This window comes from Gambusia affinis, linkage group LG05 (genome assembly GCF_019740435.1).
Source record: "Gambusia affinis linkage group LG05, SWU_Gaff_1.0, whole genome shotgun sequence".
NCBI classification, from domain to species: Eukaryota; Metazoa; Chordata; class Actinopteri; order Cyprinodontiformes; family Poeciliidae; genus Gambusia; species Gambusia affinis.
In genome coordinates, this window is record NC_057872.1 from 15,876,090 (window position 1) to 15,894,810 (window position 18,721).

At 39.0% G+C, this 18,721-nt stretch overlaps 1 protein-coding gene across 3 annotated transcripts in view; it reads right to left on the minus strand.

The window, feature by feature from the left end:
* Window positions 1–17,136, minus strand: part of LOC122831488 (G patch domain-containing protein 8) — a 50,476-nt gene extending 33,340 nt beyond the window's left edge. The window contains exons 1-3 of one of the 3 annotated variants that reach the window (XM_044117707.1): window positions 16,682–16,874; window positions 16,324–16,393; window positions 15,964–16,217 (exon numbers count right to left, since the gene is read on the minus strand). In XM_044117707.1, the coding sequence (XP_043973642.1) occupies window positions 15,964–16,116 (153 nt within the window). In that variant the 5' untranslated portion in view covers window positions 16,117–16,217; window positions 16,324–16,393; window positions 16,682–16,874. Of the gene's footprint in view, window positions 1–15,963; window positions 16,218–16,323 lie in introns of all 3 variants that reach the window. The other 2 variants (XM_044117705.1, XM_044117706.1) reach the window with 2 other exon arrangements.
* Between the last annotated feature and the right edge of the window lie 1,585 nt (window positions 17,137–18,721).

Consider the following 18,721-nt stretch of genomic DNA (forward strand, 5'->3'; position numbering starts at 1 on the left):
TTTCTTATCTCCAAGGAGAAAGCTTCCTTCTCCGTTTAGACCAAATGCATTTGGTGTTCTCCTTGCCCACTTTTGCTCCTCTCTTTTACTCCTCTCTTGATGTCTCACATTTAATAAGATTGGATTAAGGTTGAAGAAACAGGGTAAGGAGATGAGGAAGGGATGAGAGCCTATTAAGCATGTGAGAGGTGAGATGACATTAGGCTGCACAAGCAGAGATCGAGGAAGAGGCATGTGTGTGACCAGATGTGCAGGCGTGCAACGGCGTGCATGTGCAATACATCTCCTGTATTTATCCCCATGGAAAGAAGGTAAGAATAGGGAGGAAGTGAGGCGTTTAGCAGTGGAGCGCTTTAATCAAGGGGCGAGCAATCCTGCATGACCCACTCTGTCATCCATTATTGATGCCTGCCTCAGCCTGGGCTGATGAATCATTAAGCCACTCATCAGGCCTGGGAATTCTGCCTCCTCCTCCTTTCTCGTCCGGTGACACTCATTTACATAAATCACACGCTGCTGTTTTTCACATGCCGCTGCATAAACGCAAACACTCACCCACTTTCAGCTATGCATGCAAAGCTCATAGATTTTTTCTTTCATCATTCTGTAAAAGGAGTAACTTCCATTTTTTCGAAAACACACACATTGGATGTTCTGCCTCGAAGTTGATATGACACCTCTGACGACTCATTGAAAGTGTTCATGGAGCCAAAATATTCAGCAACTTGTTCCAGACATATAGAGCCACATACTGAAAATACCTTGTTGCTATTTTAGTCTGGATGTAGGTTTAGGATAGGTTTAGTCTTCTAGGACACAAAGAAAACCGGTCCACCATCTCATATAAAAGCTTTGTTGAGATTTACAACAATATAAACCAAAACTGCTCAGGTTTTTAAACCAGCTGGATCATATGAGACTAAAGTACCAACTCTCCTCAATACAGGTTAATAACAGTTTCTTTATATTCTGTATAATCAAAAGCATTAGCAAAGTGTTCAGAAAAGGGCACTGCACCTCTCTATGTATGTGTTTGTGTCTGATATTTCTGGACATACAAGTCAAGATTTTTTTGTGGTTATCTCTAAGTCTCTAAGGCAAGGCGGCCATATAAAATGTTGAGGACAGGTTCTAACATTTTCCACTTTTCCCCTTCATTATTTACAATTTTTAGCTTCTAATTAAGAACAAAATTCACTTCATATTTTAACCAATCAAATTGTGCCAAATTATGAAACTTTTTTTTTCCTCTTTCAAAATTTTGTTTTAATACTATTTTAATATCCGTACAGTAGTGGAAAACTACCAAGGGTGTTTTTGTTATAAAAACAAGCCACGTTCACTAATCTCACTAAATCTTTAATGTTTTTGCAAATAAGAATAGACAGACATTAATGTTTTTCTTTCACATTTATAGCCTCCAGATGCTATAGTTACACTGAAAAACCTACAGTGCAACTGATGAATGTTCTAAAAAATATTAACTCAGGGGAGCTGAATTGTAGTTATATGACCACAAATTGCATTAAAACTAAAGAAGGGATTTTGGCACTTTTACATGAAAAGCACTTAGCTGCCACAACATAATACATGAAGGTCAAAATGCTACAATATGTTTTTCCTGTTTCTCTTTAGATGGAGAAGTGTTGCATATGTAGAATTATATTTGTTAAATGAAAAGAGGCAGACAAAAGCAGGATCTCATAGACTTTGTGTTTGTACTCTGTGCCTCTGGGTTTTGCGGAAGTGGAAAAGTAGGGAATCTCGGGTAAATTGATGAGTACCCATGCCATGCATAAGCTTTTTGCTCACAATCCACCCACACATTGCTCCTCATCTTTGTGCTATTTCTTTCCCTTTTTTTCCCCCCCTTCCCTGCTGCTGTTTCTATGTCTTCCCATTCTCCGTTATGACTAATCCTGTACCACAGGGTTAAGAATATACCTCACAGCAAGGGTAAGAAGGCCACCAAGCAGACTTGAGCAAAAAGCGCAGAAATGCAATCACTGCAAACATACATACACAAACAGACAGCAGAGTCAGGCACCCTGCCCACATAAAGAGTTTGCCAAGGACTGGTGGCTGGTAGCTGGAGGCTGCTTGCAGACCGCTGTGATCCTGCCATCCTGGCAGCATGCAGCCAGGACAATTCTGCACAGCGCTAACCTAAGCTGAGCTCTTGGCATCTTCAATCTGCTAAACATAGGAGCGCTGCATCTCATGGTAATTGCAGCAGTGTTTTTTTTTTTTACCATGGCGGGTAATATGAAGACTGGTGGAAGCAAACAGCATGAATTATTAGTGTGATCGCGGCTCTCGAGGCTGGTGGAGGTAAAAAATTGTATAATTTGATTTATTTCTGCTGATGCATGACCAGCCCTTCACTATCCTAGTAGGTCCTATCCGCTTTGATACATAAAAATGAGCGCATTCTAGACCGAGTGTACATGGTAATACATGCAATATCATAATGCAACATGTAATGCTATTTTTGGTTTCCCCTTCAGTTTTAAATTAAGTAAATAATACTGACTTAGATGCAAAGAGATTTCAAACCGTTACCGTTCTGTCATGCCCATTTTATCACTGTGAATCCTTGAACCTCACTTCTACTTTCACAGCACCTATTTTTACTCAGGGAAGTTGGTCAGGGGTCAGAAGGAAATATGGAGCATCCCAAGTACAAGAATACAGCTGAACCAGCAGAAACATAAAAGCTTTACTTCATGATTCAGCAAAATCCCCCATAATAAATGCATTTATAAATTCCTAAGAACCTCTTATTCAGGAGGATTTTATGTGTTTATCTAATAATTTATTCTTAACATGATCTCAGACTAGTTCAGAAAACTGTCCTAAAACTTAAAAGGTTTTGTTGTGAATTTTTTTAAATGAGACATTATAAAGCAATTTTCAATTTATTAAAACGCTACCTCATGGTTTCCTACATTAACATGAATTTTGGTTCACCTTAATGTGGAAAAAATGAAAAGCCTTTTGTAGAACATCAACTCCTATGTCATACATGAAATATGTGTGTTGATGCCTCCCTGTGTTGTATAGTGGATAGCCATTCAAATTACATGTGTAAAATTCACAATGTTTTGCTCTGTCATTACTTTTGCTGTCATCACCAAGTGTAATCTTCAGAACACACTTGGTGATCTTAAAAGGAACATTCTGTGTTTATATTATCTATGAGTGACCCAAAGTGTCCAAATTCTTCATATAATAACTCTCTCGTTATTATTGTTTTAAACCTATGTGGAGAGAGACAGAGAGAGAAAGAATTAGCTAAATTGATAAGAAAGCAGATATTCCCTACATTAAGCATATCATGGTGACCAAATCTTCATCAGTGCAGACTGAGCGTTTATACAGCTTAACAGTACATTACGTAAATGTTTATTTTGTTATTGATATGACATTTGTGTTGGGGTTAGGTACATTTTGCTGCAGCGGAGCATAGTTGAAGACTTCTTATTTACATAATTTCAACATTGCAGAGCAACTTACACTGAAAATATGCAGCATTCAATGCTTTAGTAGTGGATATGAGAGTTCCACATTCAGTAAATAAGTAATTTCCATTTATTTGAACTGACTTAATGCTACATAGGTGAGAATTTTCCTGCATCTAGTGAAACTTGCTATAGTGGCCTATTCTATCCAAGGCACAGCAATGCAAAATATAAAAGCCTTGATCTTATGTCAACGAACTCAATCTCAAGAGAAGTAAAACTTGTTCATATGCATTAAAATTCCTTCACCGCTTTGATCTATAAATGCAGTGGCTGCTCAACTTCTCTCAGACACATTCATTTTTATAAATAATCCTCGTGAAACATCTAAAGTGGGAGAAAAATGTGACGTGAAGATTGAGCCGGGAAAGAAATCCAGACTGCTTTATTCAGAAGGAGCCCCCTCGGTCTCTGATAGGCTGGGAGTATTTCCTGGGCTCCTGCTCTGCCAGAAGGCACTGTGAGTCATCTCTCCTCCAGAGAAGAGATAATTAATTTGTCTGAGCTGCTCTTAACCCCGGCCTGGGTGTCAGCGGTGGAGATACGCGGGCACTGGAAACACACAGGTGCAAATGCGCGCAAAGCACACACATGGGCGTGCATGAAGGCACATCAAAATATGCAAGCTGTGGTTAATGGAGCAATAAATGTAATCTCCACAACCGTTACTATGTGAAGGCGTGAATCCAGATGGACCGAAAAGAGGAAGAAGAAGGAGCAGAATGGAGATGTGAAAATTGAGGTTATTGAAGAGCGGGAAAAACTGACCATCAAATAAAGCACACCCTGACTACCCTTTCATTCCTTCAAGGACTTTTCTGCAATATTGCTACTTCAATATTAGTCTCCTCACCCACACCCAAACAGCCATGTTGTGCGCACACACACTCACACATTCACACAGATGATTCAAAGACCTAAACAGCTGCACCTTTGACCTGCTAAAAAATGAATGGGCTTCGGAGATGAGATGAAAAGGGAAAGGAGAGACCAGTGAGAGGTGTCAGAAGAAAGAAGAGAGAGCAAAGGTTTTGGCTAGAGAAATGGATGTGGAAAATTATAGATGATAACTGCAAACGATAGTTTGATAGAAAAGCAACAAAAAAAACCCAAACATTTACACAGTTTCAGAGTACAGGGACAAGTGGCTTCAAGAAAATAAAAGAACCCTAAAGCTCTTCAGAATTTTTTACTACTTAATTTCAGTTGATTACGTAATTTCAAACATATTCTTGATACCATAAGAATTCGGGGATTATAATTTTCTTTTGAGCAAATCAGTTCATCTCTGCCTTAGTTTGTGTTCCAGATGGTTCATCGAGCATCCTGTAATTATCAAACACTCACTAATTGTGTGTGTGTGTGGGCGTGTGTGTTTATATGCTAGTGTGTCTCCAGGTGATTATCTGATGCTGTGATCACTAATGACCACACAGACAAACATCTGTCCTGAGGTGATGTGCAAAACGAGAGGTTGGCCATCTGCTGCGCCTGCCGCCAGCGTGCATGAGTAAGTCTTTTGTTAGCTCGTGTGTCACTCAACACACAGATCTAACACTAGAATGCACACGTTGTAAAGTTTAGGTTGGATTATTTGAAGAGGTTGACTGAAACAGTCCTCTATAATCAGTACTGATGGTGGTTGGCGTGCCCCTAGTCTGGAGGAAGAGGCGTTGCTGCAGGCTGAAAGCTAAGCAATGTTCTGTCAAGGAAGTCAGCAGAAAAATAAAACGCATTCATCTAAAAAACATACATTTTTAATTTAAATTAAAGTAAATTAAAAAGTAGGTAAAGGTTGGTTTTATATGAAAAATCTTCCATTCTCTACTCGAGTTATTCTAGAATAACCCATAAATTTAAAGTAAATCACATTAAACCAAGAGGTGTATTTCTGATAGGAAATGAAGCAGGCATCTCTACAATGGTAATAAAACATTATGAAAGCAGAACTAGTTGTGAATAGATTATATTTTTGGTTTACCCTCTGAAGGACTAACAGGTTTGTCTGGGGAAAGTAGGAACTAGATAAAGGCTGGATGGAAATACAGACAAAAAAATGATTACAGAACAGTAAATGTTTTCTTTGATTAGTATTATCAGTGTACATCCTTCTTCAACAAGGAACCAAAGCTGTTGCATAAGCCTTTCACAAATATCAATGTCAAAAGTCCCTTTTTGCCTTTCTATCAGTTACAGTGACTATACTTATGGATATATTTATGATTTGCTAAGGTGTTAGAGGCTTTCGAAGAGAGCCTTCTGTATTTTTTCCCACCAGAAAGTCTCGTGTTTGGAGGCAGTTGAGAAGGACCATAATGGCTTAAAGATGTTCTCAGATGCATGGTGGGGAGTTGAATGCAGGATTTAAAGTTTGAAGCTTACAGAGACTAAAGGAAAATCAGCATGGCACCCAGGACCAGACCAACAGTAGAACCCAGCAGTGACAGAAAGAACCAAGAAGCTGAAATAATGTGGAGATCTAATGAGTAACATGGACACCAGTTGAGTACAAGCAACAGACGGCGGAGCAGCAGGAAACTGTGTGAAGGATGAATGACTGTTTACAGGAAAATGTGAATGGAAACACAGAGGATGTAATTAACCAAAAGCTAAAGGCTGACATTGTGAAAATAAACCAAAACACACACATAAGATAGAAGAAAAACTTTCAACAAAAAGAGCTAAAAAAAAACAAAAGACTAGATCTAAATACAAACATGAGGGAGAGCTTAAACAAAACTGTGAATTATGACAGAATTCATAAAACATGGAGTGAGTTTATCCACAAAGTTTTATGTGTACTTTATGCAACTTCTAAAACTTTGAAGATGTTTGGACCTTTCATGATGAAATATTTAAATCAGCTGAGGCTGTCTTCATGTTTTCATGTGAAAAATCTGGCCAACTCTCAGTCCTTCCAAACAAGTTTGCACGAAGAAACTCCGTGTCAATGCAAGTCAGTTTAACCGGTCATGAATATTTGTGGCCATTATGCAGCACCTTCCACTCTCATTGGACCACTTGGGAGAGAGGTATGAAAAATCTCAAAGCAGATTGGGAAAAAAAAAAAGTTTTTTCAATAAAGCATCATAATGTCAAACAAAAAAATGTCATAAATGTTTAATATAACCATGATTTGAGTACATTTGTTCAGGAGAGAAAGCAAAGCAGAGGAAAAGAATTTAAATGACTTCTTGACACAAATTTGTCTTGCCACCGTGCACACTGAGGATCAAAAGATGAATAATAAGTAAAGAAAACAAAAAAATCTTGTAAAGTCTAAGGTCACAAAGTCTCACTAAGGATCAGATGCTGTCTACATGGCAACTGGTTGCTAAGGGGTTATTCCATAATTAAGCTTCACAGTCTTTCCTGCTGAACCATCACCAGCATAAACATGACATTTTCTGGACTCCACTGGGACTTTAACTGGATATTTTTGCTTTGCGGATGCTAAGATTTGCTTAAGATTGAACTTTTTGGTAATAGACAATCCAGAGGGGTCTGGTGTGAACATTTGATGAATATGTGGAACAGCATCTTTTGATTGCTGCTAAGTATGGTGGAGGATCTGTGTTGTTGTGGGCCTGTTTTGCTTCCAAAGATCCTGAGAATAATTTTAGAGTTCATGTCATCATAATCTCTGTTAAATAGTGTGTAACCCCGACTGCTTGCAGTTCAATGTTCTCTGACTCACCTATCCTCCATTTTTTGTGGAAAGTGGCTCCAAATTATTTGAAGAAGCCACTTTTATTTTACGTGGCCCTGATTGGTTGTGTCCCCTAAGAGCAGAAATAAGGAAGCTCGTACGTGTTAGCTGAGTTGGTTTCCACTTAATGCATATTAAATAATATTGGGAGTTTGAACTATAAAAATTGACAGCTATATATGTTATAAGCATTTTTAGAAGGGGTAAATTGATAAATTAGCTATAACTTTAGCAACTGTGAATATGTAATGCTTGCAGGATACCAGAGTAGCAACTACTGCAAATTTTCTTTTTTTCCCAGAGTGATCAATAAAGCTGGCTATTAGAGTGCTTCCCCGGGAATATGCTGTGCACATGCAAAAATAAAACAGGTGACCATTATTTTTTATTCATAAAGCCACGTTTCTCATTTGAATTGCATATTTACAGGCAAAAAAATGCTTTGATTAGGCTTGCGTCAATATTTTTAGATTACGTTCTTGAGTAAGAAGCTCCCTAATAATGCATTGCACATTATAACCTCAATCTGGAAAAGGATAAATTTAGAATTAAGAATATTCAGTTTGAACAGTGTGCACTGTAGTCTGCAGTGGGTAAGAAGGTCATACAAGAAATACTCTGTGCTTTGACAGATAATAACAAATGAAGTGGATGATCATAGCTAGATGATACACAGATGTATATCAACCTAAATAGGTAACGTTTTTACGATAGATTTCTCTGATACAAAACACACAACACAAGTGATGTAGAATAAAAATAATAAAATGCATCAAGATAACATCAAAGACATGAGACTGTAGAGAAGACATTAAGAAAATCGATTGTATAAAAGCTCTGCTACACTAAAAGTATATCTGATTAAAAAGGTACGTTTCATCTTTGTAAAGAAATAAAGACTGTGAGTGTTAAAAAGAGAGGGAAATTAATTCCACTGTTGGAGAAAGGCTCCTTTAGTACAAATTCCCCTGGGGTTTTAACTCTGGTCTGAGGAAATTCCTTATATTCTCTGGTTAGATGACCACAGGCCCACAGAAATGTGAATTTAAAACAAGTCAGAAAGATACTGGGGCTCTTGATGTTGGAAGGTAAACAATAACACTTTAAAATGATGGCCTAAAATGCACTGGTAACCTTGGAAAAAAATTAAGAGAGATAGGTTTTGATTTCTCCAATTAGGGATTCACCACAGATTGCCATCTGCTATGTGTTTACTATTTGCAAGGGGGTTATGACAGAGGTGGTTTGTCTGCTTGTGTTGCCATAGTGAAGAATAATGTTCAATTAAAAGTTTAAAAGGTAATTTTTTAAACATAATTAAATCTTTTATAAACTCGTTTTTATTTTTATGTTGTTAGAGCAGGTTCTGACATGAATATTGCAATAATGACTAAAATATCTTCGACTGTGCTATTTTATAATCAGAGTAGCTTTGTATGGAGATCTTCCCAACTACGCTCATCTCCTGACATCCAAGGCAAATTTTTTGGGAGGGCCAAACAGAGTAAATATGAATCACAACATGAATTTGACGACATTCTCAACAAAGCACTTTTAGCAAATATGAGATTAATTTAAAGCTATGTCAAATTAAGACTTTGGACCTGCACACAATCCACAAGAAGAAGAGTTTTCTGATTTTGGTTTAAGTTGCAGGGCAAACAACAGTGATTATACTTATCAAGATATGTTATACCGTAGAAGAACTACAGTTCATCTCATTGCTGAATTTCTCAGAGTAGCCCTGGGAAATAGACAAGGGGGCCAGCGGGGTCAGATGTCCAGGGCCCAAAGGAGAAGGTGGGACTCAGAACTGGACCACAAATTAGATAAAGATTACTTTATTGATTCCCAGAGGGTTTTTTTTAATCAAAATAACAAAAACTATAGGAAAAGTAAAAATAAAAATAAAAAAAGAGAGAAAGGAATGTAAAAGTAAGTACCAGAAAGTATCACATGTGCATTAAACCACAGATAGTACAATACAATCAGCCATATCTAATATCTCCCATTGTTATGGGCAAGATTTCTTTCCTCCAAAATAGGCCTGTTAGGGAATAAAAATGTAGCCTATTACTAATGCTACATAAACCTTTTTTTTATTATTATTATCTTATGCATAATTGCCCTTGCAATTAGTAAGTATACCCTTGTGTGTGTCCCCAAGTTGTATCAGCTACACTGTGACTGACGCAACATTTGACTATGTATTCATAAAGCTGCTCCATAAAAAGCTTGGTGTGCTGCTGGCAGAGAGGGGAAAATATCCAGCCTAAATCTGTCGCTCCATTCTGGGCCAGGCAGCCCTCCATCACTTTGATATAAGTAAACGGGTCTGTTACTAGAGGAACACACCTCAAGCCGCAGCTGCAGCCAGTCTTCGGTTTGTTCTCCAATCCAGTTTCACCTGCAGACATGACCTCCCTCAACTCTGTCCTCTGCTGATAAATCCTTCAGTTTTCTTTCAGTTGTGAATTTTTGTTATAATTAGACCAGATTTGACAGGAAAAGTTTGGAGGATGTTGAACGTTTATGGCTACGCTGTCTTGTAATTTCCTGTAGATTGACGTTTCTAGGTGCGTCGTCCCCTCTGCGGACAGGAGCTGTGGCTGGACGTGAGTGACCAAAAATTAGACTAAGATCCTTCTCTAAAGCCTAAACTAATAGGTCGCATCTGTAGAAAAAATGTTGTTTGACAAAAATAATTAAAAAAAATGGATTTGTTTATCAGTAAACCTTATAGAGAATCAACCACCATCTCTATAACAATCTACATTCAAAAATACAACTATATACGGATGATGTTTAAGATGTTTGCATCTGCCTGAGGACATGCTGTGTTGTTGCTGAGAGACTTGCAGGTTACATCACCTCAAACAGCAACTTTTTTCAAAAGTTATATAACGAAGCACAAACAAACGGTTAGAAAACTTTGTAACCAGAGTGAAAATATACCAAAATAGAAAGCAAAGCAAAAAAAAAAAAAGCTGACAAGCTTTTTTTTAAGCAAAGGAAAAACAACTGGAGCAACAGATCACAGACAGCACCTCTCCTATGGGGAACCAGTTCACTTATCAAGCAGAGGTTATTATGCTATGAGGCACTAATTAATTTATTAGTTAAATGAAATGCCAATAAAAGCTTGAGAGGGTTTTAATACCGATGCCAACTGTCTCTCCCGCCCTCTTCCCCCTCCTCCCTGTCATCATCCCCTCTCACCCATCTGTCCAAATTATCCACCTTTCTCCCCAACACACACTTGCTTACATGTCATCTCCAAAGCGCTGAGTGTGTGCGGTGATGGAGGACATTAGCCGTGATCAGCAGGAGCACTTTGCAGCGGTCAGCAGGAACGGCGCAGTCATACAGGACTTTAGCATTCAGCAGCACTTACCTGTGCTCTCTCAATCTGTTCCTCCAGGGCCTTTTGGCCAAGTTGGTGAGCAGGTAAGTGCATTGCCATTAGCCTTTATAAATGTGAACATTACAGGTGTTGACTGTGAAACAGGAACTACTCATTATTTAGCAGCTGTCTCTGGGCTTTTATGGTAAACATTTTCTACCTTTTAAGTCAAGACTTTGTCACTTTGTTGGTAACGGGACAAAGACTTAATGAATGTCCAGATTTTCTGCTGAGAGCTTTTTGATACTGATCCTCAATCACTCATAATTGTGATTTTAATTAAAAGTGGCAATTAGATGCTCAGACTGCCCTGCCAAATGGCCCTCTTGTTGGCTCTGCTTGTTTCTGCTCCTTCATAAGTGGCCTGATATTTGTAGCTTGCAACATGACTCACTCTGAACGTTGTAGTCTCTTTTGCTGCTGAATAGTTTTTTCAAGGTAATTGTTTAGGGCATATGTTCAAATGAAGCCTTATTTACATAAACATTGCTTAGCTCCCTCTGGAGCCAATAAAAACACAACAGTGAAATGCAAAGGGAGAGACACACAAACACACACACACACGAGCCCATTTCCACTCGCTTTGACACTGTATGACATTATGAATTGAAATCCTCCTCTTCAAGCAGTTGTAGTAAAATGTACATCAAACAGGTCTGGGGTGGCAGAATGGACACAAGGCATGCTAATAGGGAGTCTGGTTTTCATTTGACTAAAAATATTACATGGTTTGTTAGGATTTCGTATGCAGAAAAGCATCCATAAAACTATGTGGTTATTATTTGACCAGCCTGCTCTCAAAGAAATACACCAATTCAGTCTTTCGACTACAAAATGCCTAGTGGGAGCAGATAGGGTGTTTAAAATAAGAATATGATTGTAGCATGTAAAAACTGCAATCACTTTGTTTATGTCTGAGCTTATTTTCCAAATGACAAGCCATAGTCCAGATGGAAGTGTCACACCAACCTAAAAGTCCCATTTAAGTTTCTGGAGAAGACTTTAAACTACTTTAAGACACTTTGGTGATTACAAACAGTTACTTCTGAAAGATTTGTTGATTCATAAATCATATTACTCTCTAGCAAAAACATTATTTAGATGCCCTTCTATTGACATTGTTTTTGGTTGCACCCAATTAAAAAATTAGACCTCGATGGCTAGATTTGATTACTGATTCCTGGCATTAAATGGAAACTAATTCAAAATAGTCCAGATACCCATGACCTTTGGGTACACTGGAAACAGACACATTCACACAACTCCACTTTCTATACTTAAATCTGACTTTTCTTGTTTTAGGTCAGTTAGCAAGATTATTTATTTATGTCTTTTTTCTTTTTTTTAGCTTTTAATCTGTTATGAAACATAGTGCACCTTTGTCTATTTTGGTGGCCAAGACCTTCTGTGCTGCATTAGCTTCGCAATTCCTGATGTAAATATGACTGGTGACTTATGACAACAAAACATTGAAAGTTAGGGTTCAACTGACAACAGCATATGTGAAGAAACAATTGACTTCCCTTAGCTGAATGCTTAGTTTCCATCAACACAGACTTGAACTGAATGTGACGATTATCTGTGACAATTGCAGAGAGCTTTGATGTATGAAAAAATGTTCAATATTCTAAATCATTTACTGTTGGTAATTCTTCCCATTTTTAGTGAGGAAAAAGTGGGTTTTGTCTAGGAAGAAAGGCTCCAAAGAGAGAACAGAAGTGACAGAAAGTGGCTGGCTGCGTATCAGGTTGGATCTGTCTGAAATTAGCAATCCATTGGACGTGAAACAATTCCCTTTTCCGACACCTTTTTCTCTACTATCTCCTCCTGTCGTCCATTAATGCTGACGCCAGGAACAAAAAAATCCTTTAAAGTGTTAATGAGAGTTTGAAGAATGACTCACTAGTGATAGGTGATAATATACATACAGAATCCAAAATTTAGACACGTCTCACAAACCTATAATAATTACTAATTAGTGGTGATAAAGCAGTCATGAGCAAAAGAAAAAAAAACTTACCCTTGACATAAAAGAGCACACTCCAAGGAGGCTAACTAAATAACACAACAGAGCACTCTTAACATACACAAGAGAATATGTCCTGGAGTTGGAAAATGGTTGCTGTTCAGCACTTATTAGTGTCCAGTATTTTTTTTATTTTTTTTTCATTCTGCAATGTCTTGTCAAAGAGAAAACACAAGAAGTTATCCTTGGCAAATCCCAGCTGTGAGATGGGATTTGCCGTTTGACAGTTGCTCTACAGCCGACAGAGCAACTGTCTGTTGTAGCATTTTCCAGAATTGGAACCACGGCAGCAAAAAGACGCTACTCAGCACGTTTAACCGCCTTGAAAAGCTGCATAAAAATCCCTCCTCCTCACTTCACCTAAAACAAGGGGTCACTTTTCGACTGCTCAACCACAAGCACAGACTGTTCATCATGTTGACAGGTTCATATATCGCACCTTGTCCACGCTAATACAGATAAATCTGAAAGCATCTTTTTTTCTTCTACCTTTGGACCTTCCATACCTACCAAGCCAGCATTTTACACATAGAAAAACTTCCCATATTTACATTTTGCTTCATTAGCAAAATGAAGCTGATGTTCCTAAAACAAACAACACCTGAAAAACACAGCTTGGATAGAGCAATTTGTATGAGACATGGCTTAAATTTGTATTTTCATTTAAAGGTCAAATTCAGTTGAGCCTGCAACACCCTTGCAGGATGTCAGCATTTTTGTCAAGCAAAGCAAAGCAAGGTCAGACCTTGAACAGAGAATCTTTAGATCCACAGCTCCTTTAAGTATCACGTCAATGGTTTTGCTTGATCGCCACTTTTACGTTTTGTGTTTTCTATATCGGTCTAACAATTTACACTCTTCACAATAAAAATATTTTTTGCATACTTGAGTAAAAAACAACCAATGGTTGTCAATATGAAATCTCCTTTTGCCAGACTTTGCTAAAATTTTGTTTTCTTAAATGTTTGGGACATTTTTAAAATTTGTTCTTGACAATTCAGAGATTTTGAGTAACTCTCATTGCTCTTTGAATAACTACAGCCATGGTGGGTACAATTTGGTTTTTAAATTGTGTATAAGAAGCAGTAAAGATGTTTCTCTGGGTTAGCTGAGAGAGTTTCCTGTAAGTTTTGCAAATGTTGTCATGTTAGAACTGTCAACTTTAATTTAGTTCCTAACAAACATGGCTGAGTTTTAGCACCATAATCCCCTTGAAAGAGGAAGGCTTTGTTAACGGATTGATGTAAATAAAATACTTAATGTCTATTCTTTATACAGTGTTGGACATGATGGTATAGAGACACTTTCAGAAATGAATGTAATAGTCCTTGTAAATGTAAACCCTCCTGTTTTGCTGCAACTGGGCACAGATTTGACCAAAACTGTGGCACATTTTAAGGGAATCCTCTTCTCAGAGATGCACCGAGAATCTTCAAACATCGTTCCATACACTTTTGAATTAGCAACTCTTTGAAAACTTTGCATCCACCTCTAAATTTAGATGTGCCACTGAGCCACAAGTGTTTAGAAATTTGACTTTCTCTGATAAATTAGGCAGAGAGGAGACACTGTTACAGGAGTAGCCAAAAAAAAAGCTTTTGATGTTTTTTCAGTAGATGAAGGAGCCCTGAGACAGGTGATAGGAATGATGAAATTCAAACACGGGCCCTAATTTGCAGGAAGTGAGATATGCACTGTGCAGTGTGCATCTAAAGACTTGATATGCACCGATGGTCTAACTAGATATCGTTTTCTCTCTTTACGCGTGTTTGAGAAAGTGTGTTAAAGTTTGCCGGGATGGTTGTGAACGTGACTTATTGGCGTGTCTCTCCGCCAGTCCGACTCCGTCTGCACCGCTCGCTCATTCCCATCACACAGTCAATGCAGGCAGAACATGGCAGACTGGTAATAACTCGTGTTCACGCACATACTTGTGCACGCACACACACAGTTACACACATACCAGCTGCTTCTTTCCTCCTTTCTCATCAAACTTGTCATCAGCTGTGCCAGTTTTTTTCCATCTCACATTAAGAGCTCATGAATAATATGTGATTACCCAGGACCCTCCGAGAAGCTCCTGGATCTACTTATGATGTACCCAGATATATTCACACAAACTCACAACTCAGCTAAATAAACATGGTTCAAAATATCTTGCTATTTTTGGGGCGTTTTTCCTTCTTTTGGACTTTACTCCTCCAGATTTACACCACAGACCACGGATGTGGACGCTGGACACAGTCAACTTTGGGGGCTAATATTCCCCGTCGACACAAAAAGAGTTTCTTTCTTGCACACTCTCGACAAACAATACAGACCAAAACAATAGACTAGAGGTAATTAGGCCTATTTTTGTCTGCTCAACTCATTTCCTCCTCACAGAAGTAATGTGATTTGACTCATTTAATTCCCAAAGGAGAGCAAAAGGACTGTAGCGGACAATGGCTTCATGCTTGACTACACAATTTTTCCTCTTTTTGAAATAAAAATATTCTGGTCTTCTGTCTTACACACAAAGGGGGGCTGGGGGGCAACGCTACTTTATTGCTCAGGAAAAGAAATTATCACTGTGCACAAAAAAATATTCTCATCAACCCTGCAGTTGTATTAGGGTGTTACTGGGTCTGATGAGCTTTTTATTCTTATTTTTAATCTCTCCTACCTTCAGGTAACTTCAGGAGTTTCTTGTGAGGACACCCTTGTGGGGTTCCTACAATTTTTATTTTTTTATTTATTTTTTTTAACATCCAAATTACATACTCCTCATCTTTTTTCCCCCTTTTTTTTATCAATCTTTGAAGTACGAAGTCTATTTTTCTTTTTACAGCAAATAAGAAACAAAAGTGCAAAGTGAATATGTAACTACATTTAATAGATTTAATTTAATTTAATTTACTATGGTCTGTGTTCTGGATATATTTTAAATTGAGGCTACAGATTTTGGGGCTTTTATTTTTTTAGTTATTACCATTCAGAAAACCCCCAAACACAGAACTTGTAAGGATGTGTAGACAGCACCTTTAGATAACGGGACAGGGCACAAAGACAGAAATACAATTACCTTTCCATTGTTTTGTTTTTGTTTTTTTACTTCTCAATCCATGTTAGAAACCCGACTTTTGCTAATTTCGTCCTTACCATAAAACGTCCAGCTTTCAGCCCTCCAATTTAAAAAAAAGGCAGAAAATAGCCTCACTTACTTACTTTAGAGTACTTTACATGTCCAAATAGTGAAAAAAGTTTCTCCACAAACAAGACAATAAAACATGCACATTTTCCTTCACTCAGCATGCTCTCCTACCGGTGAGTCACTGCTTCCAGTTGGACAGAGTGGTCCTCTGAAGACACCCTTGACTCGCCGAAAGTGTCCATTGCTCAGGTGAGTGGAGCTGATAACCAGGTAGTAACACGCACTACACGCCATCCCGGGGGAATCTCGAGGCTTGGGGCCCATTAAACGAGTGGCAGTTGGTTCCTCCTCCACCGATCTGAGATGCGGACGATGCCCGGTCCTGCTCGGGGATACTGCAGGTGTGAACGTCTCACTCCAGTGTTCTGATGAGAAGTGGGGAAAAACATGAGGCATGATAGCGTTCTGTGGGATAGCTGTGGGACAGGGGCATAAACAGAATAGATCAAAAACTAGGATGTCGTTACTTACCAAACTCTTCCTCTGGAGTCTGCGTTTGGCATGCTGTCCGTCGGTCAGGCTGGAATAAATGGGTGAGCGCCTGTGGAGTGCCAGAGGAAAGAGATGGATTCATCGAGGCACACATACACACACACGCACACACACACACTCTCCTCTTCAACCCTCCTCTCGCCTCCTCATGCCCACTCCACTGTCCAGTCCAGTAAAGTGTAGCCTATAGCTGCGACAGCTCGCAAATCGGACTTCTCAGTGAGGAGAGAAAACAAGGAAAGCAGAGACTCTCCGCAGGTGCGCATTCTTAAATTCCACGCACATCCAAAAGCGAAGGACGCTGGAAAAAAAGCCAAAACAAAATCTCATAGCCTACTTGTCTAATTCCCCTCTGTATTGATTGGCTTCACAATCAGGTGTCTTGTGAACGAAAATCTGCGGTGCGCGGTGGGAGGGACGGTAAATCCATCCAGAGGAACAGCCTGGTAGTTATTACCGGGCTCCCGCGCAGGCAGGTTGAAGTGGTTCATTCTTTCTCCAAAACACGCACGCACGCACACACACACACACACACTCATTCTCACCATCTCTCTCTCCCATTTCTCTCTCCAGTGTGTGTGTGTGTGTGTGTGTGCTGATTCCTTTCTGCTGTATAATATACAGCCCCAGTTGAAGCGTGGGTCTGGGATAGAGGGGGATCACTCGGCTCCACGTTGTGCTTGAGTAACTCTCAAACACACCCTCTTGCACGCGCCAGTTTCTTCCACCAGTATATGCTTAGCATTGCTCGCGCACAAAGAAACTTTTCTCGCCGACATCAGCTTAGTGTGCGGCATTCTCCCCCACTTCAGTGTATCGGAGTTTGATGCCGTCAATCAAAGCAAACGCGTCACACTGTTGGGCTACATCCCCGGGCTCAGGAGAGGGGGGAGGCAGGGTTCGCTTTGCTGCAGCCTTAGTGATGATAAAAGGGTCTTTTTTCCGAGCGGGTTGTGTCAAAGAGCAGCTCGGAACCAGCTGCAGCTGAGTCAGTCAGGCTGTCTCTGAGGACGGAGATGCATGGCGCTGTTCACCCCGACGTGGTTCTGAAACCGTTCTGCTTGTCACGCCCTGCAATTTCAGCCCAGGACTGAAGTTCACTTTGTGGTCACTCTAACGGACAGCTCCGTGTTCCAGCAGTGAAGTCGGTAAAAAAAATAAAAATAAAAAAAAAGTCCATGGCTTTCGCCCCCCCGTCTTTGCTTTTCACTAACAGTCTGACGCTGTAACCACACTGGACGAAATCCAGGGACCTTACAGAAAAAAACCCACTTCATTATTTTATTATCATTTTGCCCCGATACACAAACATGAAGTTCAGTGAAAACAGTAGTTGTCTCATGTTTGATTTTTCAAAAGCTGATACATTGTGCTAGTAATATACATCTAATATGGTTCACCTACACACCTTTTGAAGTCCCATATTTAGCAACCAGAATCCACTTACTGTAATTTATTTTCACTAAATCTGGTCTGATAACATTAGTTAGGAAACACTATCAGTAATACCAGGGAACAAATCAGACAAGTCATAGATAAAGTTGTGGAGAGATTTCAAGCAGAGTCGGGATATAAAACAACATTCTGAGCTTCGAGCATTTCACAGAATGAATCATCTGAAAACAGAAAGAAGATGGAGCAACTACAAGCCTATAAAGTTAAGGGGTCCGTGGAGGATCTGCAGAGATCCACAGCTCAGGTAGGAAAAAATGATGAGACTGTTGTTATTTATGAGCTCCATACATTTGTTGCTTTTTAAGAGGAGATACTTTTCCTTTGTTGACACCTATAACAATTCTAGTTTGTTATTTGCCAGTGGGGAACCCAGCAAACACGTGGAAGAAAGTCCTCTGGTTGGGTGAAGAAATATATAGAACTATTTGATCTAGAAGAAAACCATTATATGTGAGAGAAAACCCACACTTTGGATTACCTTGAACAAAGCTATTCTCATGGTTAAATATGGTGATCAGTGCATAATGAGGGGGTAACGGTTTTCTTGAGCAGAATGACAAAACATTTTAGATTTGTATCTGTAAAGAAAAATGAAAGACAAGTATTTATTTTGCTTCATTATTATGCCCTGCTTAGTGTTGGTCTGGCATATACAGTTCCAATAAAACACATTGAAATTTATGGTTCTAACATAACAGAATATGAAAAACATCAAGTCGTATGGTTACTTTTGCAAGTTACTGTGTATTTCTGGTTAGCGTCACTTGTAATTTATTATCAGATTCAGGAGTTATTTAAGGTTGAGGCACTTGTCACTTGCTGGGGAGATGCAATACATCTTAACAAAAATGTCAGACTCTGAGAGGCTAGTCATCCTCCAACTTTCAACAGATTTAGCACAGCTATCAATTCAGTCTGAGAG